General features: G+C 42.1%; 1 protein-coding gene across 1 annotated transcript in view; it reads left to right on the plus strand.

Moving 5' to 3' along the window:
• Positions 1-23,904, plus strand: part of lrmda (leucine rich melanocyte differentiation associated) — a 205,725-nt gene that overhangs the window by 140,479 nt on the left and 41,342 nt on the right. Inside the window, exon 5 of the mRNA XM_005456608.4 lies at positions 1,558-1,684. Coding sequence (XP_005456665.1) covers positions 1,558-1,684 — 127 coding nt within the window. The remainder of the gene's footprint in view (positions 1-1,557; positions 1,685-23,904) is intronic.

Genomic DNA, 23,904 nt, shown 5'->3' on the forward strand with positions numbered 1-23,904 from the left:
AAGTTTGCTGCCAGGCTCGCAGATTCACTTTATTGTTATATTATTAGCGATAGCTGCTAGCTACCATTAGCAATATAGCAATGATAGCATTTCATGATAACATCAGTCGTCTGCGCAGTTATGGGTAAATGCTTATGTTTTAATGGCTGACAGTAATGTGCATGCTGTTCAGGTTAAAATTTGGGTTGACAGTTAGTGTTGTGAGCACCAACTTTTTTAGCTGTTTGCAACAATGCTGTGTGAGGTTGTGTGTGTGCTAGAGGATGCAAAGTTTGCACAGCAGGTAATTTGTATATTTAAAAAAAATAAGAAAAAATTGCAAACAAACACTTTAGGCTGTTAAATTATTCACAAGGGTTCATTCCATATGTTTGATTTGGCAAATGCGGAAGCTCATTTCTGCCACTTAAAAATAACAGGCAGAGCTAAGTTAAAAATTTGAGTTATCAAAGTTTCAAGTTGAGCATTTTAAATTTTTGACTTATCTTAGAGTATGTTGAAATTTTGACAATTTATTCATTCAAAAATTTGAAATTTCTCAATTTCAAGTTATGAAAGTCAAGATTTTGACATACTAACCTAATATTTTGACTTACAGATGATAATTAGTTTGATGATCAATTAGTAGATCAATATAGGTATTTGTTTGTTTGTTTGTTTGTTTTTACAACCCTTGTGTCAAAGCTTGAAGATATTTCATATAGAAGCGTATATTTGATCATGTCACAGGAAAGATGAAAAGTGATCATACATTTAGAAATGCTGTGTTTCTACTGATGATAATTTAAACGTTTGTCTGTTTGCTTTGCTTTGTTTTTTTCCAGACCGTTTTAAATGGTTTTTCCTTAATTTTGCACAAACATATTTTATATTCCGTGTCAGTCTAAATGTAATCCCTGCATCCCCTCCTTATTATCCTCAGGTGTTGAAAACTTTACACAGGCTTTGCCATCTCCCTTCATCGCCATCACCATCATCAATTTGTCACGGCTCTCTGCACACAGGTCTTGTCTTTGGACATATCCCCCGTCCTTTCTCACCCTCCACTTAGGTGCTGTATGCGTGTCCTTTTTAGCTACCAGCTTACCCCTGACATACCGGTTCCTCTATTCCTGCCTGCCAGTGAAAGGATCTGTTGTCATCTGTGTATTCCAACCATTATCTTTTGACGTTTCTCTCCCTCCCAATGAAAGACAGTGTGTCTGAAAGCTTAGAGAGATATCTGTGATGCTTGCAGAATGACAGCCCCAGCAGACGGGTTGTATCTTCTTTCATGCTATTTATATGTCATACTTTTTCTTATCAGCTTTGAAGGTTATTACATACAAGAAAATATCACCATTAAATCTGCATCACTATTAAATCTGAGTAAACATGGCTTCTTTTCAACTTTTGTTGATGCCTGCATTTACATATTAGAATTTGTGTCAGTTTGATTAGTGTATCACGGTTTACACACTTCCTCAGATAGTCTGTCTCTTTGTCAAGAATAGACCTACAAGGAGGCCTTTTATGGCAACAGTATGTTAATGCTCAGTTTTTCCTGTCTCATCACAGATACTTTGTTCTGTACAAGTTGCCACAGCTGAAGTTTCTGGACACCAGGAAAGTAACCAAAAGAGAAGTGATGGAGGCACAGGAAAGGGGCGCATTCATGAAAGTGGTCAAGCCTAAGCCGGAAGCTGTAAGTTATGTCTTTTAGTTTAGTTTTTTTACACTGTTTTAAGTAGCAGAACCTCTAAAGAACTGAATGGGTTTGTCACTTTGTTCCCTTTCCTATTCTCTTCCTTTATCCTTCTTTTCTTCCTTTGCGTGCTTGACTGTCACTCATCCTTTACAGAGGTCCTAGAACTGTGGCCCTTTGAAAACAGTCGGTGTCTCCCAAGGCCTAGAGTGTGCATGCGTGTTGCATGTGAGTGTGCGTGATTATGGCCTGACCTGATTTCGTATGCATGAGCCCAGATCAAAGACGACGGGCGGCTGTCCGGCCACACTTGTGTTTCCAAGTGTGACGTGGCTGGAGATTGGACTGACAGCTCATGTACATGCTGCTCGCAATCACTTAATTATCTCAAGTCAGTGCATTCATTCATCCTTGTCTTGTTTGGGACCCCAATGAATAAATACAGTATAAGAAGGTTCGCCCCTTTTACTCCCCTCGTTTTGCTCATTTAGTAATGCACTATAAATGATCATCTTTTGTCCACATTTGATTTCCTGTAACTGTAAGATCATGAAATATTTACTGTTTGGATCAGCTTAGCTTTGTCATTTTAATGCTCTGGGGCTCCGACAGTCAGCCTGGGAGGTAAAAATGGATCCAGAGAAGGCATTCGGTGATAAATCAGAAGCATGTGAGTTAATGTCGGGTTTAAAAGTGCACGAGAAAAACAAAATATTTATTGATTCAGACAATGAGCTAAGATAGTGTACTCTTTTAGTGTCAGATCATGCTACTCTTTGTTCTTGATTCTTCATGCAAGTGGCAAGCGAGATAGCAAAACACTAAAATAATTTAACCTCCGTCTGCCATGTTTGGTAGATAGAGAAGAGTGGAATGAAAACACTGCTCATCCACTTTATATAAAAAGAAAATGGGGACCTCTACAATGCTTTTTGGCAGGATAAAGTCACTTTTAAGATTTTATTTACATAGCCTGTCAGTGAAAAAGAAATGTTTGCTTTTGTCGCCACAGCCCTAGATGAAAGGAAAGATAATCACTGATTCGGGCTGACATGATGTGTGTGTTTTTGTGTCTTTGCGTCTTTGAACCTGCTGTATATGATTATTTATTCCCTATGCAAAGTAAAAGGTTACAGCTTTGATGAAAACGCGTCTACCGAACATTTCGCACAGTGTTTTGTGCGCCTGATCGTACTCTTGTTGGTACTATGTACACTTCCCTATTAGCAGTGTTGGACTGCTAATGAAGAGCATTTTTGCCTGGACATATCCTGCGTGGAGGATGTCACGGCAGCATTTCCATAACATTTGTTTTGAGTTAGATGAGACGTGATGTGTCAACTACCGCAGACTTGATGAGCCATGAGTACCTCCCGGCTTTAATTGTCCGCATCATCAGAGTGATTGTAAGCTGACCGATAGTGCGGGCCACCAATTAGTGAAACGTCTGCAACAGAACAGGAGATTGGGAAGAGATGATGGCATAATTAGATATTTGTGTTTTCTTTTATGTCTGGTACAGCAGGGTGTTGCTCATAGCACTGGCTCGTGGTACAGTGTCTGCCATTAGTTTCATTACAAAGAATGGTAATTAGATGTCTCGCTGTCACTAACACTACCATTCGAGTCTCAATTAGTGCAAGTACTGGGGGGGGTAAAGGACCACGATTGTGATTTAAGACATTTATTTATGAAACTGATTCGGGGGTTTTGGGGGGTGGGGGGGCTCTGTGTTCATTTATTATTTATATGAAACTATATGACAACTATTCTCCGTATTGTTAAGAGTAAACTGAAACCTTAATAACAGCAGCAACCGCAGCAGATTTACAGTGATACGTGCCCGCTTTTGACAGCACAAATTTAAGGAAAAGCCCCTTTCATTCTCACTGCATCACGTACAGTATGTATTGGAATAGTTAATGGGCTGGCTTTGAAAGAGACAGCGGTGAACTTTCGAGACCTCACTTGAGTCATATCAGAGTGGAATATGACCACAATTTAAACTCCTTTTCAGTCATGCCATTTTGGCCTGGCACAGAGGATTGCCACATGTTTCTGATAAAGCAGTTATGGTCTTTAGCACAATATGAACACCATAACTTTTCATACATTCCCAGTGTTTCCCTAAATCACAACCAGACATTAAAGAGCTATTTTTTGTAAAGAGAGACAGACACATGCAAAAGCCTGTAATGAGATTTGCAAGTGCAGAATTAGCAAAAGAAAAAGGTGTAGTTTTTAGAAAGGCGTTAAAGAACCAAACGTTTGTTGTGAAGACGCACAAAGTCTGACACAGAGGAAATAAACTCACATTTGGGCGTTTGTTTAATTGTCACTGGGTCGTTGTTATGCATTTCTGATTTTAAAGGATAATAAGCAGTTGGGCATGAAATGGAAGTAAAATGACTAAGACTAGATAGAGAAACTGTACAAATACCTGAGGTAAACAATTAAAAAGAAAAAAAGAAAGCAGTAGGGATGATTAGTGTTTTCCCAAAACCTCAACACTAAGCAGAGTCAGAGTGGAAAAGCCTTGAGCTGTATTTGGGGAAATTGGGCGTGTTGGAATGCAATAATGTGATAATTCTCTTTGAGGACTTAGAGGTCATGGAATGAAATGGCGTCAAACCACGTAGAGCCATTTGGACCGTGCTGGGCTGCTTTTGGAAAATGCATGTGGTACATTTTGGCTCAGTTAGGCCACTCCACTTCCGCGCAGCCCACATTATGCTGTCGAAACCCTTGGGTTAAACTGGCCATGTCTATCAAAACACTGTGACAGCACTTTCTGTTTTCAGATCCCAAGTAGAGCTTAAAAAAGTGCGTAGCGAATTTAACTAGTAGAATAACATTTACTTCTTGCCTGATGTTTAAGAGCGTTTCACAGTGAGTGAAGTGACTCCACGGGCCCCCTTACTGGTAGCTACGTCAGCCGGTATAAATGCTCCTCGGATGTCACTTAGATTTTGCCCGGATGAAGTATTTGACTTGATTTTCTAGCATGAAGACAGTCTTTTTTCCCCCCCCCCACATCCTTCTCCGTATAATGTAAAGCAGACTGCATTGCAGGGTGGCTTGAGCCAGCTCCCGGGTCCCATGAGTCTCTGCACACAGGGTAACGGTTCTTCAAGGGAATTGACAATGACAGAGCCAGGAAAGTCCTCAAGTGGATCTTTTCAGTTCAGTTTTTTCTTCCCAAGACACTAACCTGTTTTACTCTGCAGCACACAGTGGTTCATTTTAAGTTTGCGCTGAAGGGAGCAGTTCAAATCTGAGATAGGCTACATCATTTTAGAGCCATGATTGTGCATTATGTGATGCACGATTCTGATTTGGTGTTTTATTTTTTTATCACGTTGCAACTCTGCAAAAAGAGGCAGTATTTTGCTATAGGTTGGTTGTTTAGCTTCCTTAAATGTGTGCTGTGAAGAATGTTTCTATGTTCATCTCACTGCTTGAGAGTTATGAGTTCCCCCGAAGCTTTCAAACATAACAAACAGTATGCAATATAGCACTTTGTGAATGTGCCTTCAGTGGGTTTGCTGAATCATTTTACTGAACAAATGTGTCCTTAGAGAAAACTCAAACAATATGGTTCGCAACAGGGGGAGGGAATATTACCCAGCAGATTGCCACGGAAGCATGTTTATTACCACTCTTTACTCTCCGTTTGATTCTCCATGTGCACCAGATATTATACCTAAAGAACGTGGAGTTGACAAATTCCTGCATCAAATGAAGTTGAATGAGGAAAGAACTGAATAGTAGTAGAGGGCAAACTATAACTACTCAAACTGCCTCTCTGCCTTATGTTCGCTCAGATGAATTCTCTTACAGACTGTGATTTTCTTGCTTTTAAAGTATGTTTTCTTTTCCATCTTACATAATGTCTTATTATCTGTTAATTGCGTCAGACACTCCTTGAGACGCTGCTTTTCTCTGCTTTTTAACGATAACGTTTCCTAAATCTGAAAACAGCTGTTTGTAATTGAGTGTGTTTAGTTCGTACGATACACAAAGCACAGCGCTTGCTTTTGTCGGATACTTCCAGGGTGCCACATGTTCGATGCGTGTATCAAACTGACTGAATGGCGTACGCTTCCGTGTGAGCTTTTCTCTGTAGCTGACTGCTGAAATACATCCAGAGTTTGGACCAGTAGAGCAAGCTGTATTCTGAATGTTCTGGCAGCTTCAACTGAGAGGTCACGCAGGGGTTATAAGCTGGGAAAACAACAGCAATTAGAGGGAGTGACTCACACTGTCCACATAAATCATCCAGGCCCTGCATATCATAAACACACTGTAAAACTTTAAAGCACAATTAATTGTAAGTAAGTGAGCCAATATTGATTTATTGCCTCTTTCAAAGCATAGAGACACGGGGTGCATGACCTGAGTGTCACGTCACTCTCGCAGGCAAAAAATGATAGATGTATTATTCACTTTTTTTGGCTGAACGCAGTGCATAAAAACAAACGTGTGTTTTCCTAAGGGCCTTTATGAGACACTAAAGTGGCCTCGTTGCATTAACTGCCTCTCTTTCTGCTGGCATCCGGCGCAGAGAAGGCACGCCTCTGCGGTGAAGCATTTGTTGTCTCGATGTCTCTCGTGTTCGGCGGTGGAGTCTGAGGCTTGTCAGAAAGCAGACCGAGGCTGGCCAGCAATAATGAGATGTCTCCCTTTTTCTATTTTCATGTTGAGTTTTCATAAAGTTTGACAAATCATGTGATCAGTCACATAACCTTTCTTTTTTTTAAACTGTGAAAGTAAGTCTTGGTTAAACTTTTATTACTTTAATAATATTAAGTGTCTGGGATTGGCAAGCTACGTAACCTGTTGTCTGAACATACTTTTCCAATGAAATCCTTCATAAGGCTTTGGGAGGGACAGAGTTTTTATTGTAACTCTGCTGATTTCAAATTTCCTTTGAAATGTAGAAATGTGCCGGGGAAAACCCCACTTGTTCCTTCCAGTATCACTGATCACTTACTTTATAATTTTTGGCCATGCTTGAGGTTTTTCTCATATAAAAATGTGCCTCTTAAAACAATGTCTTCTTTTTTCATTGCATGTAATAGGGCTGCAAATCTCCACAAACCCTGTACACGCGCTGTAACAACAATATCATTGCCACTAAGGCTTCTCTTCAATTACACTTCTTATCAAATGATGGTTTTTAGCTATTGCATCGTACAGCATCCCAGTGCGTTGGCCTATCAGTTCAGTCAGAGATAATCCTCCCTGTTGGTCTCTTTGGTGACAGAAAGATGCTGCAAGCGTAATAAGAGACAGTTGGCTTAGTGTTTTCGGAGCTCGGAGGGGAAAAAAAATCCATCTTTCTTTCTCTTCTCCTGCCCCACTGGGTGCTTCTGCAAAACTCCAATAAACTTTAATTCTTTCAAAGAGATCTGTTATTAGTTTGCTTGTCTCTTTTAGTTGAGGTTGACTGTACACATTAATCACTGTTTCAGCACTTTATAGTTAACTTTGAACTTGATTATCATGTGCCCCCGCTCAAGGCCGTTTTGGTTAAACTTACTTTCTGATTTTTATTTTTATGAGACAAGTCAAGTGAAGTTGTTGTTGTTTATGTGTTTATGGCTTGCAGATGTTAATTATTTGTTATTTATGAAGTTAAATTTACTTTAGAGCTTGGAAGCTCTGCTGGATGACGCAGGGAAAGTCCATACAAAGCGAGACAGAATAATTATTTTCCTGTATTGCCAAGAGTTGAGAGGACCGTTTCTGCAAACAAAGTTATATATTACGATCGCATGAGGTAGGGTGAGGGTTAGCGTCAGGGTCAGGGTCGTCAGCACCTAGACCTCAGAGGGCTGGGATTAAAAAATATGGTGCTTAGAACTCTTCCCTGTCTCCCCCGGTGCGCTGGATCACTCGAGCTTTAATCCATTATGCCAGTTGTTTCTGTTGTTCAGTGCGGTGTTAATGGAGATGGAGTCATCTTTCAGCAACACTGACTTTCATGAGCCGGCAACAGAGGACGGAGCCAGAACTGAAAGTCCCTCCGCTGAAGTTTGTGCTTACACAGGCCTTCTTTGTGGTTTTTAGAGCTTGTCAGACATGTCAAGCACAGGCTAGAAAAAGTATATTGTTTCCAGGCACTTGGATTCCTTTCCCCCTGACATCTGCCACTCTGCCGAGATGATAAATTCTTGCCTCATTAAGCGTGGGTGTGGGATTACAGACTGACAACACATTAATCACTGGGCTGGGTGGCAGCAGCCCCGCACCAGCTACAGGCATTGTTAACCAAACTTTTCTAATGTGTCACTCTCCTCCTTGACAGCCCATAATCAATCATCCTGATTGGCAGGGCTGATAGATTACACTATTTATACTTTGTGTAATGAAAGCTAGCGTTTCCACCTACTGTCATTGTCGAGACGATGATAGGCCACCTCGTCCGGCTCAATGGGAACACATACAAAAAAGAAACGGAGAGAAAAGAGCGGGTGGGCAGACCTTGGCGTGCATTGTGAACTTTCAAAGAGACACTGTTGAGTTCCAGGGTGGGTGGGTGCATGGGTGGTGTGATGTTTGGGGGGGGTATTCTGTGTGTCCGTATTGTTCACTCTACACAGTATAGCTTAAAGGAAGTCTTCGCACCATCACCGAGTTATTGTCACGTTTGTCGTTATCAGCGGAAGGCCATGCTCTCACAGGTAAAACTATGCTTTGTCTGTGTGAGATTAACTTTCCCCATGACCCCGTTGGCGAGGTGAGTTTTTGTTGTCAGAGCGTCTTTTCTGGCAGAAAGTGAATAATTTACACATGTATAACAACAAAATGACAGGACACCATATACTGTATCTGTGTGCTTGTTAGTGTGCACGGGTCAGCAGGACAAAGGATAATGGATTTCCCTGTTTCCTTGCTAAGAGCTTTAGCGCTATGTTACAGTGCTTTACAACCCCCCCAGCAGTGTTTTTTTTCTTCTTTTTTTTGCATGGGAACTGGATGAAATGACACACGGCTGGTAGCCTTCAAACATAATAAGGTTAGATTTCTTTTTGTTCATTTCAGCCGTATGTCTTTGTCTGATATTAGAGATGTCCTCAGATATTGAATATGATCTCTTACAGTAGTTGAGAGGGTGCCAAGCTTTTTGAGGAGAGAAAAAAGGGAAAAGGGTCCATCGTGTTTTTGACAGGCAGTAAATCTGAGACGTTTTTTTTTTTTAAAGCGATGGCGCGCTGTCATGAAATTAGTTAACTAGACCATATTATGGAGAGCCAGGTAATTTACCCTCAGAGATGCAATCGCAGATAACTAGCAGGAGGCCGCATCCCTGACCTGACATTGCTTTGTGTATAATGCAAAATCTAGTGACATGCTCAATGGGTTCTGTCAGCTGCAGGATTGAATTCTCTGCCTACTGCGTCTCAGTTTGGAGCACGCTGGTCAATTATTTCTGAGGCTGTCAGTGCATAGGGAGACACTGTTATTTAGTATGTGTTAACTTGGCATCATTAAGACACTCAGCTGACAGACAATAGCACACCTGAATGTTATTTATTTTGATTCCCGACAGGGGTAACCTTCAAACGCGTTGACCTCCTCCAATTTTGCGTTTTGTGAAATCCCACTCGGTCCATTAGAAACGGGAGCTGTCGAGACAGTAGGGAATCAAATGACCACAAGTCGTCTAATCTAACGCAGTAATGTGCAGGAGAAGCTTCCATTTGTTTGGACAGATTGCTCTGATCACATGGTGGCAGTTGAGTGCCTGTATCCACGCTTCTGCACCAGACGTTGTTGTCCACACAAAAACTTAAAAGCACACACTGAAATGTCATATTATCATAGATCCACGTTTCAGCCCACGAGCAGAGTATTGAACGCTCAGGAATAGATGCGGCCGTATTTGCGTCGCGTGTTTCTTTTTAAGTGGTCCTTGGGCAGAAATGTTTTCTAACTTTGCTAGCTTTTTTTTAATAATAATGTCTATAAATAAGTAACAGCTCATTGGTATTTAAAGATTATAAAACACAGGGGTTGAAACGTACATCCACCACGTTTCAATTAAAATCTTAAGGGTGTTTTTTTCCCAGTTGATGACGTGAAACAGTTTAAAGTTTGAACTTTGGAAAAACGAATTACCAGGCTTCCATGCTTTGCCTGTACACATACACATCCTCCAACACCTCCACCACCAACCAACCAGCACTGGTGATGAATAGGAAACCTGATCGAGCAAAGCCTCAGCATCACCTCTGTACAGCAGGATGACATGATTAGGAGGTGACAGCTTCTGTAACAACATCTCTGCATTTATCTTTTTCTGCTCTCTCTCTCTCTGTCTTTCACTCTGTGTCACTCTCCCTCACTCGCTCGTTCTCTCTCTCTCTCTGTCTTTCCTCTCAACAAGTCAGACTACTCTATAATTAATGTCCCTGAGGGCTATCCGCAGGTCAGGTAAGGGGGGGTGCTGTTGAGACAGGTAGTCTTGACACCTCCAGCTTTGTAGCTTCTGCATGCAGGCGGGTAGGTGGCTGAGAAGGGGTAGGAGAGGCCACTGATGAGGGCTGGAGCATGTTTAGGTTGGAAGCTAAGGCGGGAGGAACACTGCAGGTTGAAGGAAGGAGGCCCAAGTGTGCAACCTTTTCACCTGAGAGACAAAAAGGTTGGTTTATCACAGGATTAACCAGTCAAATCTGGCGCATTAAAGGCTTAGCTCATCGGGAGCTTCACATTTGACTGACAGGGAGATGCCACACGTGTTTAAACTAAGAAAGGCGCTTTAAGATGGGATAAAAGTTTGAGGAGTGATTTAAAGAAAACTTTGTTTTAAAGAAACCTGAGCTTGTGAAATCCTCAACTAGTCAAAAGTTCCCCTAACACTTTCATTCTTAGTGGTGCTTGTGTGCTGCTTACAGGTTGTTTAGCACTTCTGGTCGTATAGAAGTTTAAAGTGAGCCCCTTTACCACTCCACTCTTATGTGTCTTTACAACATTCACACAGTCTCCCTCTCTGCATTTCACAAACACGGCAGTCGCCCTTTCCCCCGACAATCACTCTCTGAATAGCCACTTATCCCTGTGATTTCCATTGGTGAAGAGGCATTTTTTTTTCTTTTTCCTTCTCAAGTTTTGAATAGAAGCAGAAAAATGGAAAAGAGGAGCGGGGGTGATGAGCAGGGTGATGGGAGAATTGGACAAAGAAAATTAAGTTGAGACAGCGGAGGAGAGGGAGCCATGCTTGTGGAAATATGTAAAACACCGTGGGGTTGTCCAGGGTGCACTATAGAGGTCACTGCGAGGGCAAAGGGGTCAAGTGACACTCAAACAGCATTTTCGTGTCATTATGGGAGTGCCGGAAAAGGCTGTGAAGGATTGGCATAGGGTTACAGGGCACTGATGGACAGTGAAGTGGGTGAAGGACCTTAATGCCACAATGTTTTAGTGGCACTCATCCACAAAGGATTTGTCGTCTTCCTTTGGTTGTGTTTTTGTCGTGAGAGCTTAGCAAAGGTGCAAACTTCTATTTTCCGAAACCTGATTAAAGAACAAGATCTATCACGCTTTACGTCCTAAAAAGACAGTATTAAGCTCCTCAGCCTGGCATTTTTTGTTAATTTTCAGTGCCAAATTATTTTCATCTCTCGGTGTTTATCAAAGGAGATGTAACCTCTGACAGCTTCATTCGCTTTCTATTTGCAGTTGGTGCTCTGTTGCGAGCTGACAGATTTGTGATGTCTGACTTCTGCTGTACTGTACCATACTTAAGAAACTGAACCAGAGCCAATGAGCTGTAAGATATCCTGTGAGATCTTCTGCGAGTCGTGATTGGTAACGCATTTAATTTTACCAAACTTCTCCAGGCAGTGTAGAACAAAGGTTTGTCGTTTCATCAAGTCTGATTAAGTGAATACAGGAAATACTGTGCTGTAGTAGTGTGTAGCAAACAGAGCCATATTGACAGGCAGCGGAGCTCTATTTCTCCTTATTACTGTTTGTTTGTCTTTCTTTGACCTCACAGTTATAAACAGGTCCCAGAAGTGCCAGAGATGTCCACGGCCAAACTGACAGTATTGACCTTGTAGCGCCAACTCATTTTGTCCCATTCTGTACGATCTGTCTGTTATCTTGTTAAGACCTACAACTGTAACCCGCAGCCTAAGACATTTAATATATGATATAATGATACTTATCCCGGGGGATCACCTGATATGCTGTTTCCATGCAGGAGGGAGATGGATAGGGCACAGCGGGCATCACTTCCTTGCGTTTTGCTTGCCAACTGGCAGAGTCCGTGACCAGACGTGTTCGGGGGTAATCCGAGAGGTGGGCTGAGCCGCGGAAGCTCTGACTTTCATCACACCTGTGCTAAAAGCACAGTGAGGAGCAGCTTGCCCATTCTATCTACTAACCCCCCCCCCCCCCCCCCCCCCCCCCCCCGGTAAGGGAATATTGAGACTGCAGCAGATCAGATGGGCTCACATCCTGTCAGACTCATCAGATTTCAGGACGACTGAGTGCTTTTGTCAGCTGAATTCCAGACATCTTCTTCCTTTCTTCGCAGAAGGGTTTTTCAAAGATAATGTGTCTCAGGACTTGACCCCCCTCAAAACAATAGCATCATTGATACCGTGATGACTCTAACTAATGCTAATGGTGTACGGTACATAATTCATGAGATGTCAGTTTGATCAAAATATGAAGTCCTTAGCCTACAATCCATACCAAACCAGCGGGGCAGAAAGAGGGAGACAACAAGTCTGATGCTCCTTTCACGATGTCTCAGCTCGTCCTCTTATCTATTGCAGCTTGTCTCTCAGTGCCCTCTGTCATAGATGTCATTCTTCCGTGACACCTGTCTGCCCTCGCTTCTTGTCTCACTGTCCCATCTCCTTCTCTGTGGGGTGGAACTGTTTGTTTTCGGAGGTTTGTTTATAGGGGAAGGAATACACCGCTGCTCCAGGCCCCCGTCTAGTCTTTCAGCTCATCACACAAAACATGACAGCCCTCTTTCTCTTTGGTGCTGAGATGAGCCGTTTCTCCCGTCCCCATAGGGAGTCAAAAATTTTTCAGTTTCGCTCCCTCCTTCTTCAACTTCACTCGAACACAGCCGATCGATATTTTGTGAGTGAGCGAATGCTACCTGCTTTGGGCCGTCTGCACAAACATTGTGTAATTTGGCAGTGATGTGGTTTGAGGTTATATACCAGTATATTTCAAAAGGAATGAATGTTTCACTGAATGCACGTATTTCTAAGTAGTTTTTTTTTTCCACACACAAGCTGTCCTTGAATGGAAATTCAGTATCAACTCAATCGGGCTTTTTCAGATTCGTTTCAAGGCAAGAAATTTACAAACTCCATAAAAAAAACAATCTAGTGGCACAAAAATCCCAAATCATTAAATACTTATTTTCTATCATTTTTTTTGTTCATTAACACTCCACAGTGCCAACGTAATCGGTTCCATTTGGACACAACAAGTTGTAATTGCGGCAATAAAATTAGGTCTTTATTCTGGTAAACATGAGCAGTGAAAAGACTATGATTGGCCTGTAAATGGGAATGATGTGAAATCAGTCACTGACAACTTGTAGCTTGTAATTATACTGTTTTCCTGACACACTGTGTAATTATGTTGCTTACTTTAGCAGTGATCTGTTAAACACTTAAGTGTTCCCATTTATAATATCTGTGAATTCGGTACACTGAAAATGCAGTTCAAGTGTATTTTTTGTTGTCACAGCCGAGCCTCACAACCATCGACCTGAAACCAAGTTACACTTTTAGATGGGAGGAGGGGGTCTGAGGCTCATGGAAAATTGTTAATAGAAATAATCATACTGGGTGGCCTACCACTGGCCTTCAAAGGCCTTCAGTGCTCCACCCAGCAGGCTGGCTCCCAGTTTCTCTCTTTTTTTAGTAGCTTATTACATTTTTTCATGCTTTTTTGTGTGTCTAGAATTTAGCTTTCTCTTCAGAGCATATCAGCACATCAGATAACCCCAAGGTATAACAGTAAATCCTTGAGTTCACACACATACTCAGGAGTTGTGTTTGTCTTGCTGGTGTGCGCAAGTTGTGTTTCTTTTTCTTTTTTTTCCCTCTTATAGCATGGAGTTAAGACTGAATCAGCTGTTCACACAGGCTCTCACATTGCGCACACACAGGCACGATACTCGGGCTTGTACAAAGGCGCAGTTGCACAGTAGCAAACACACACATTTTTTTTTTCTTTTTGCACACAAAAACACTCACACACCTAAAGAGGGGGCTGTGCCTCCGGGGGCCACGTCAGTTACCTGCTGACACACAGGCTAGTGATTGATGAGACGCCGGGGGCGCTGGAGTAGACTTTGTCAGCTGCTCATAATTTATACATCTTATCTCCATCAGAAGAAAAGACAGAATGCCGCGTTGTGTATATGGAGATGAAAACACTGGGCTTGTTTAGGCAGCGGTGACAGGGTAGCTGCTAGCTGTTAGCCGTGGCGCAGAGTGAAAACTCAGATTGCTATCTGTTAGCTTTCTCACCAAGTCCCTCTGTGGCCAGAGCCTTCACTCTTTACCTGTGATGAATCCTCTGTCTGTCAGTCATTTCCACTCACTTTCATTGCCTCTTTGCCGCTCTCTCTCATGTTTCCTCCCTCTTTGTGTCTCTCTGTCTCGCTCTCTCGTGTCTCTATTTCTCTGCTGTGACCCTTTCTCTTTTTTCTCGTCTCGCTCCTCTGTCTATCTCCTGTCACATTCTCAGGCCAGACAGGTCCAAGCCTCTGCTGAAAGCTGCTGGCTCTTCCTCAGTCCACTCACAGGGCGAAGGTCAGGACAGAGGCATGGCTTGAGTTACAGAATAATTAGCTGTGTCGGTGTCATGTTGAAATCAGTGTTCAGATGTGACGGTGTTATTTAGTACCGTGCAGGCAGGCCTCTCGCTCTGAATAGGCTCCGAGTCTGTTTGCTCTTGTTTAAAATCCTGTGCGTACAGTTAGGCAACTAGCGAGGGTGGTTATTCTCAGACTGTGGTTGATTTTTATTTTACTCCACTAGAATTCATTAGAAAAACTGTACTTTTTATTCTGCTATAGATATATATATATATATGACAGCCATAGCAGCTTTTTAGCTATAGGTTCAAATAATATAAACAGTAAATTATTTTATTTTAGAAAATCTAAACCATGTACAAACCAAGTTATTAAAAAATATATTGTTGCCATGACATCGATGATATTTTAATGATGGCGTATAAATAACACTGCTCTTTCTTTTTTTTTAATCAAGATATTTTTAATTGTACTTCATGGAGTATTTTCTTTTCTCATTATTATAATGCAACTTTTACCCAGGTAAAAGACATTAGTACTTTTTCTACTATTATTTTTTAAATCTTGAATTTCTTTGTTTGTCCCACAACAGTCTGTAACTTAATGAATGATTAAAGAACTTCTTTCCCAGAAGAACAGAGGCGCACACTGTCTCGCTGCTTAAAACAAATGCAGTGTCTCATTGATTTTTGATTTTGTCATTTCAGGTATTGTAGTTCTTATTTTTTGTTTTGCTCAAGTTCAAGCCAAAAAGGAAATAAATAAATATATATCTCACCGATCGTGCGTAGAGCTTCTTGCTAGTAAACGAATCTGACTTTTGTTGCCCTGTACACTCAGCGTTTGATATTGCCTTCCTGAATGTGAAAAGAAAGTTTATCAACCCAAAGAACTTTGCCTTACTCTCCTCCATTTGTATTTTAGCATTCTTTGTTCTTTCAAATTGCATTCAGATGTTTTTTAAGAGTGTCAGTTAACTACTACACCAGCAAAACAACTTTGATTCCATAACCCCTTCCCACTATTGATCTTGCCTTGTAGATAAAAGGCTGCTCTCTCTGAAATCATGCATTTTTCATTGTGGTATCAATGGCAGCCTTTGCATTTGGCATCCCACTTAGCTTAAAGCTATACTCACAAATGCTGTCTGTTTTGCTCTATTGATTCAGGGGGTTTGCATCTTGTATATTTGAGATATCAGTCCCCTGGTGTCATTTTACTTTATCTTTGAGCAGCCTGATAGCTGTAAAAAAGCCAAAAAGGATCAAACAAATTAGCCTAATTAGTGTTTTTTGGTGTATATTAACATTGTGCTTTGCATGAAATTTTCAGGCTGAAGCATTTAACTAAAAATGCTTTAATTAAAAAAAAGTGTGTGTGGTAATTCACATCCCCATGACGGCTCAGGCTTCTGCAGCTGCTTGAACTGTTTGAACACTTACGTGCGCATTATTTATTATTTTTTTCCCAGTATTACACTCACAGTAAATGCATTGAAATTTTGCCATAAGAATATTTTTATGCTGTTCTTGTAAAATGCTGATCCCACATCGGTGCTAAACGTATACCTTGAAGGAAAAATAAAATTGAAAATAGAGGTCCAGTGCTACCTTCCTATACCAAATAGCAGTTCACATTGTAGTGCTGCTGCTTGTCAGGTGTTAAACAACACTTTCGACCAAGGACAGACAAATGAGAGAGTCCTCCTCTCTAATAGAATCTAAAAAGATGAAAAATATAGTGCAGGAGGCAGGAAGGACTAGTCAAAGAGGTGACCATCAGCATCTCAGCGGTGTGGTTTGGCAGCCTCCAGCCTGCCATGGTGTAATTGGAGAGAAAACATATATGGGAGCAAATAACCCCCTGTCAGGGGCATTAAAGGGAGATGTTGTGACGACTGAGAGCCCTGCTAGCTGAGCACAGCAAAGTGGAGGGGAAGAATAAGGCCCATCAAATGGAAAAAAACTTGCTTGAAGCAGCAGTACATCCAAATATTCAAGATAATTGTTGACCAGTGGTGCAATACGGCGTCCATGTTTGTTTGTGGATCTTTCCCTCAAGAGAAAAAAATATATATATACAGATATTTGTCACTATTGTCACTGCTATTATCCATTCATCCATCCACTCCATGCTTTGATTGATTTGATACGTCTACTTTGATGAGTGCAATTTGAAAATGGCAACGGGTCACATTTATAGCAGAAGTGCTCAGCCTGTATTACTGTGAAGTGACATGAAGGTAGATGATTGAAACGGGGAGAAAATGTGAGTCGCTGTCAAAACTTCGAACTGAAATGTGGAAGGGAAACGCGCAGACAAAGTCGGAATTCAAACAGATCGATGGTGTTAGTGTGCGAAGAGGTGCAGGATCAACAAACTGAGTATTTCTGTTAGGCAACAGTTCGTTTTCCTGTATTATAACAAGCATTTGCCTACAATGTCAGCCTGTCAAACTCTAAACATAATATAATCAGCACAGATGTTTGGCCTTTCATGTGGACTTGAGGGTTGGGCGTTGGTGCCAATGAAACACTGGGGGTGGAAAGTACTTCTTACCAAAAGAAATTAGATTTTGGCCCGACTTAGGCAAAAATCCTAACTGCTTAAATGTTAAGGGCTCTCTGTCGTGCTCTTTTTCCTCTTTTCTCCCACGTCTGTACTTCATAATCATCATAAAAGAATTTGCGTGCCTCTTCTGAACCTCCCATGCGTTTGGAACCTGTCTGACCTCGCCATTCAACCGAGCGTGTCAAAATGTTAATGAGGATTCCCCAAAAGCGCTTCGAGGTTAAATAAAGTCATCATAAGCTGTCGGTCGAAATTCAGTAATTTATTTACTTGGCATGTTTCCACTTTCCCTGCCACTCTGCCTCAGTTCTTGTTTCTATCCAGCGACAGGGCTTGTCTTGTTGGGTTTTGTTTAATTTTTTTTTTATGTGTGTGCGCGCAGGCAGCTGTGCAGGCAGCTTTTGTCTGTGTGCGAGATTGCTGCTTTAGCTCTGTGGCCCCTCTCATTAATCATTCGGTCAGACTATTTATAATGTGGCAGCCACACCGCCACCTCGGTTGCCATTGGCTTTTGTCAACGTGGCACTCTGTTTTGTGGCAGGAGGAAACCTAATTATTAACTGTTAAGATGGCAGCCAGCAGTAAAGACGGTAAAGGACCATGTCAACACGGCTGCCTGACAATCAAGCTAGAGTGATGGCCCACTGAGCGGTCATGGACCAACACCAGCACACTGTATGGCTCAGTCCCAGTTTTTATGAGCTTAAATGTATGTGTTTATTTTCTTTTAGTTTATTTTTTTGTGTAGTGCTGTATTTTGCAATAATTTTTTTAATTTTTAGGTTGATTTTTTTAAATTAATGATGATGTGTTTTGCACATCATGCACCTCACACACTGGATGCACTGACTAAATTTTGCCCAGTTCGCAGGGCGTATTAGTATGCATTAACATCCACAACCATCAGCTATAAATGCACACTTGTTTGATCAGGTAAATGTATTTCTGATAAAGTTTTGAAAAAAATTTCTGTGTAAAAAGGTTTCCTGTCATGAAACCTGGCTAGTTCTTCTTATTAATCAGTTGTGTTCATGCTACAAATGTCAAACTAGCACAAATGATTAAATCATTCCCTGATTTTCTAAACAATTCCATATCTTGCAAAATCCAGGGAAGACTGAGCTGGCCCTGGACTTGAAGTGTCAAAAGAATATAATATCTTTCTGTGGTGAAGAGAAAAAAAAAAGAATTAGTGAAATCCTCCTGGAGAATGACAGTCTTTGTTATTTGTCTTCTGACTCCTTAGCAGACAGCTATCAGGAAAAAAGAGAACTCACTGTGCACCACCGAGAGAAGAAAAATATGTGAGTCAGACTTTCCCCTCCTCCTTCCTTTCCCCAAAGCTTGAGATCCCCCTTCCAAAAATGAAAAGGATCAAGTTGCTGTCACTGTCACCGCACAAACATAAACTTTTCTGGCACCTAATAAATAGGCAGTGTGGCATTGTTCTCAAAGCCAGACAGGTGTGTCTGCCTCAGTGATGATGGATTCCATTATTCTGTATGGAAAGCCTGTTGGCTTTCTTGTCATATGTTGTCACACATCTCTCTCCTGAGAGAGAAAGGTTTGAAAGATGGCCAAAAGTAATTACACAGACGCTTCCCTGATGCTGCTGCCATGTGTTTTCTCCTGCTCATCACCACTAAAGGTAGAAAAAAAATTCTGTTACCCACAGCTATATTTCACGGGGAGATGGGGAGTACAGACATGTTGGTGCTATGGTGCTCTCCTGGTTGTGGTGATTGCTAGCTCATTAACCCGTCAGCTTTGTTTTTCCTAGCTATGAACACTAGCTTTGGGAAAGGGCCCTGGGCACTTTTACTCATCACTAAGGTGGAGTAGTACGCCCCGATCTGGGTGTGTGGTGATGACATTATTTGCACCTGAATGGCAGGTACATCAACATCTCCTTGTAAACGTTTCAAAAGCGAGACAGTGGAAACTTTGTTCTCCTCACAGCCCACTTGGGTTGCTGACAGCTTGCTGATTGATATTATCATTCTTAATGTCAGTAAATAGAGGCATGCCAGATAAAGAATCGGTTTCCTCTTGGTGCTGGAGAGCTCATTTATCTTTCTGCAGCTCACCCTAGCATATGCCGAAATTGGAGCCGGAAGTACCCTTCTATTTCAGTCAGAAAGTGATGTGTGTGTATGTGTTTTTCCCTCCTCCGTGCCATCTCCTAGTCTCGCCTCCCTGTCTCACTTTCTCTCCTTGTCTCGGTCCCGCTGGTTATTTTGATTCTGAATTAGTGAGACTTAACTGGGAGGGAAGATAGAGCTTAAGTCAGTTGTAATATGTTAGGACAACTCTTGATTAGATTCTGTCAGACTGAGGTCTCTCTGTCTCTCTCCTGTTCCAGTCTCCCCATCCCAGAACACTAGCTTAACAATAAGCAGATATCGAGCCGCTCAAGTGCCCTTCCATGAATTTGTTACCAAAATAAGGTCCTTGTTAGACTGATACTTCTTCAGAGAGAGCCTCCATTATCTAATTGTGCCTTTTGTATAGTATGTTTTCCTGCTCTGAGGAGGCCATGCATTTTACGAGTTAGCCCCTGAAGAAGAAACGGTGTATAAAATCTGCAGACAAGCCCTTCTAGAACTGCACAGTGGTCACAAAAGGTCCTACGGATATCATATTGAAAAGGTTAAACAGTGACAGTGAACAACCCTAACATGGTGGGTACACAACCTCCGGTGAACAGTAACAAATGATGGCATTTGAAAAAAGGAAAAAAGGCACATGGAAAAGTTTTATTTTTTTCCTTTTTCTGTCAGCAGAGAATAGGTTACACCACCGTATATCGTGGTCACGCTGCTCAGAAAATTAAACACGCAAAAACATATCTGAGTGTTTGACTATAACAATACAAGTCAAAGCACCGATCTGCATGTTTTTCTTTTCCTTCCCTCCCCACGCACACACACACACACACACACACACACACACACAGCTATTATGTTGACAGATCGCACTGATATCCACTGAGCTGGTGATAGATACGTCATATCTTGGGGAGAAATAGGTTTGTCCTCAGCAGGTGAATATGCGGCTCACTCATCCTCCAAGTGGAGAGACACGCATGACACTTTTCGACACTCTCTCTCTGATAGCACTTTGGCATGCAGGCAGAATCAAAGGGGGCATCTTTCACATGCAATTAGAGCGGAAAATAAAGACGATGAAGCGCGGTGTACAAAGGGAAGCTGGGGATCAGAAGGCTGTAATGAAAGGTGATTAGAAGTAGAGGCCCCAGCCAATAAGCTGCAAAGAGCTGGGGAAATAAACTCATCCTGTTAGGGATCTTTGTTGAGGACACTATTAGGCATTATCAAAGCTGATAATGACAGACAGCCACTGGCAGACAGAGGTGACTATGCTAGACTATCGTAGATGATAACAAGTAATAAATCAAACCTCATTTTTGAGTGTGGAAGACGTGAACGTCATCTGCCTGAATGTACATGCGTAGTCCACTTGGTTACAAAAAACTGGCTGATAATGAAATTTATGTCACTGGGACCCAAGCGTACCCTACAGTACTAGCAGATGCAGGAACTATCGAGTCTACATGAAAGGCAGGATAGAACCTGGGCAGGTCTTCAGTGTGTCGCAGAGAAACAAATAAAACCTGCATGCTCACATCCCACACCTCACAGGCGATTTAGTTTTTTCCTTAATCACCAGTTAACTTAATGTGCACGTCTTTGGATTCTGGGAGGAAACTGGAGCACCTGCAGGGAGAGCGTGCAAACTTCATAAAGAAAGGCCCCAGTTAAGCAGCAGGTTTGAACCTGTTCTGATCAGTGCCTCTGCAATGCATGCTGGCCACCCTTTAATGGCTCGCACCCTAATCCGTGCGCAGGTTGGGCACAGAGTTGCAAACTCTGCAGGTCAGATTGATTGCACCAAAGGTGGGGGTGTGGGGGTGGGGCATGTTCATAGTCGCACTACTGACCTTCTATGGCACAATGGCTTTTCTACTGTAAACCAGGTTATATCCAGGTCTCATCACCAGTGGTGATCCTCGGCATAAACAATCAGTTTGACACAGAATTTGATGTTTTCTCTTGCTGCAATTTCGTGGTCCATTGTAAAATCACAAATGTGTACATGCACGTAGTTCTTTTTGATGACACCTCATAGTACACATTATATACAGTTGGTCCAAGCATGCCTGCCTGGATATAAATACAGTAAGAATACTACTGAAAACTCATTAAATACAGGAGACATCATTGAAAAACTGTTGGGTGTTTTACCGACATGTATTACAGGAATAACTGCTCTGACCTTATGTCTAATCACTTTTCTTTGGGTTTTTGTATGTACTTACCTTTCATCTGATTGAAGTCTGTTAAGGCAGAACATCATTAAAATGTGAGTGGAATCTGCTAGCTTCATCAGCGCCTTGAGGCACCTTAATGTTGTGATTTGGCACTATATAAATAAAATTAAATTGAAATTGAATCTTGGTCAAAAGTGTATCATTTCACTTGTGACTTGATGGCATTTTTCCTTAGTTTTTCCATTGTTCCTATGTGTCCTCACAAGCAGCGGGCCATCCTGCTGGGTACTCAGTGAGTGAGTGAATGAGTGATGGGCATTTGTTGCACTGCTCTCTGACTAAACTAAAGAAAAGGAGACTCATTCCTCTGCCTGCCATTGCCAGCTGTGAGTGGTTGTCAGGGTTGGGGCTGGTCCAGGGCCTGCTAATGGTGCTGTCTGTCTCAGTCAAGTACTTGAGCTCTTGAGTCCCTCAAGGCACACCAAGCTCCAAAGTTTGACTGGAATTAGGCACCAGGTGAATGCACAGAGGGCGACTAGGCTGCCATGGTTGCAATCAGTGCAACATTACAAACACAGTTCATGTCTTGAGAGGCTCTTTTTGAAGATGTTTTCTTAACCACTTAAAGGCTGAATGTCGAGTTAATCGTTTGTGCAAACCAGTGGATTTCTGAAAAAAAGGTTGGTAAACAACATGTATGTTTTATACCGGTTGGATTAAATATTGATTATCATACCAAAAGGACCCCCACGTCCCCAAAACACAAAGGACAAAAAACGTAAAAATAAAACAGAGACTGAGGAGGGGTCCCAGAGGCTTCCACAAACAAACAACACTAATTCAATGCTTCACTGACACAAAAGCGCATTCAATCAAACGCCAAATAACATCCTTGTCAAGCATCTGGTAAATGGGTTGTTTGGCACCTTAAACAACAAGTTGCACTTCAGGCCCATTCAGTTTGTCAGCAGACACTACTGGCATGCTGTCTGGGGATGAGAAGCTTAGCAAAACCAAAAAAGGAGGCTGCAGGGGAGCACTGGGGCAACCGGAGAGTTTAAGACCTGCAGTGTAGCTATTACAGGATGTCAGAAAATGTGCTTAATTGAAAATGATTAGAGCTCGCGTAAAAGCCGATCAAGTCAGGGTTTGGGGAGAAAGCGCAATTGTCCTGCATAATCCTGCCTCATTCTGTTCTTTCATCTGGATGAAGAGATCAAAAAAGAAGGGATTTGTAAGGGCCAGACCTCCCTTCGCTACAGCCGCTGAGCTCAGCTCCTCTCTTTGCTTTGCTTCTTTTCAAACGTACTTCCTCTCTCGCACCCTCCGTGATGCGTCTTTCTTTTTGTCTTCTGCGACATCCGTCATTTGTTGCAATGCACGCAGAAGTCAGCAAGCATTCATATGTATTTTAGCTGCAATATCTGCATGCTTTGCATTAAGTTGTTAATCGCAAAGAGGGGCCTGTGTGACAGCATGTTTAGAGATTGCACGGTGTTGATCTTCATTATGAGACTTCAAAGGGACACACACAAACCCACACATAAACTATGAGCTGTACTTCCTTTATGCATCTTCCAGAAAAGGAAAAAAAAAAAAATTAAGAAAAAAAACGAGGATAGAAAGCAGTCTGAAATGAAAGCTAGAGGGGCCTAGAGAGAGTCAAAGAGAGACACACATGGAGGAATCAGCTGTGTGCTGAATGGATCTGAGTTGGGGGAGAACGCTGCCCTTATGCCCTCTCTTTGAAGTGAGGCACAGGCCGTATGTACAGGCCCCAGAGAGGGGCACGTCTACATCCCCCCCATAGGCTGGCTGAAGGCGGCAGTCCATGCGGAGCGCGAGATACAGAGAAAAGAGTGCAGCTTTCCAACTAGGCAGCTTCCTCTCTGCGCTTTGTCTTCACCTGCATCAGAGTTATTTTGTCAAGAGTAAGCTTGGAGAATTGAGCTCTGCCATTCCTGATTTAATGCATGCATTATTTTAAGGTTATAAGATGCTATTTTAAAAGGTGTTTTATGTGATTAAGACTGATGTATAAAAAGGCAGTAGCCTAACAAAGTTTTAATGATTTTTTTTTTTTTAGCATGTTGGACAGATTTAGAAGTGATAGCATGCACATGCAGCTCATTCAAATCCTCGCTATAATGGCCCTGAGTATTTACCTTAAGATAAATTCTCCTAAACAGAAACATGAGTGATGGGTGTTTAGTTCTCATCTCAACAAATATGTTTAAACCAGCGAGTGAAGAGGGAGGGCGTCCATTTATGTTGAGTGCAGCGCCGTTAACCGCTAGCTCGATTAGCAAGGAGGGAGAAAAAACTCGGAGCAGATGATCTCCGTCACTGTAAAGTCACACTGTTGCTCTTAGCTGTCGAAGCTGCACTCACAGGACCCTCGTTGTAAACACACGCACGCGCGCTTTGATGGGCTGTTCTCAGCTTGTGCACCCAACACTCGGCTCGCGGGTTGGGTGGGATGCGGAGAGACGGTGTGAGGTCTTGTCTGGTCCGAGCAACTCTTGCTCTGCTCTGGCCTCGGGGAATGTTTGG

The sequence above is a fragment of the Oreochromis niloticus genome, linkage group LG13 (genome assembly GCF_001858045.2).
Source record: "Oreochromis niloticus isolate F11D_XX linkage group LG13, O_niloticus_UMD_NMBU, whole genome shotgun sequence".
In the NCBI taxonomy this organism is placed as follows: domain Eukaryota; kingdom Metazoa; phylum Chordata; class Actinopteri; order Cichliformes; family Cichlidae; genus Oreochromis; species Oreochromis niloticus.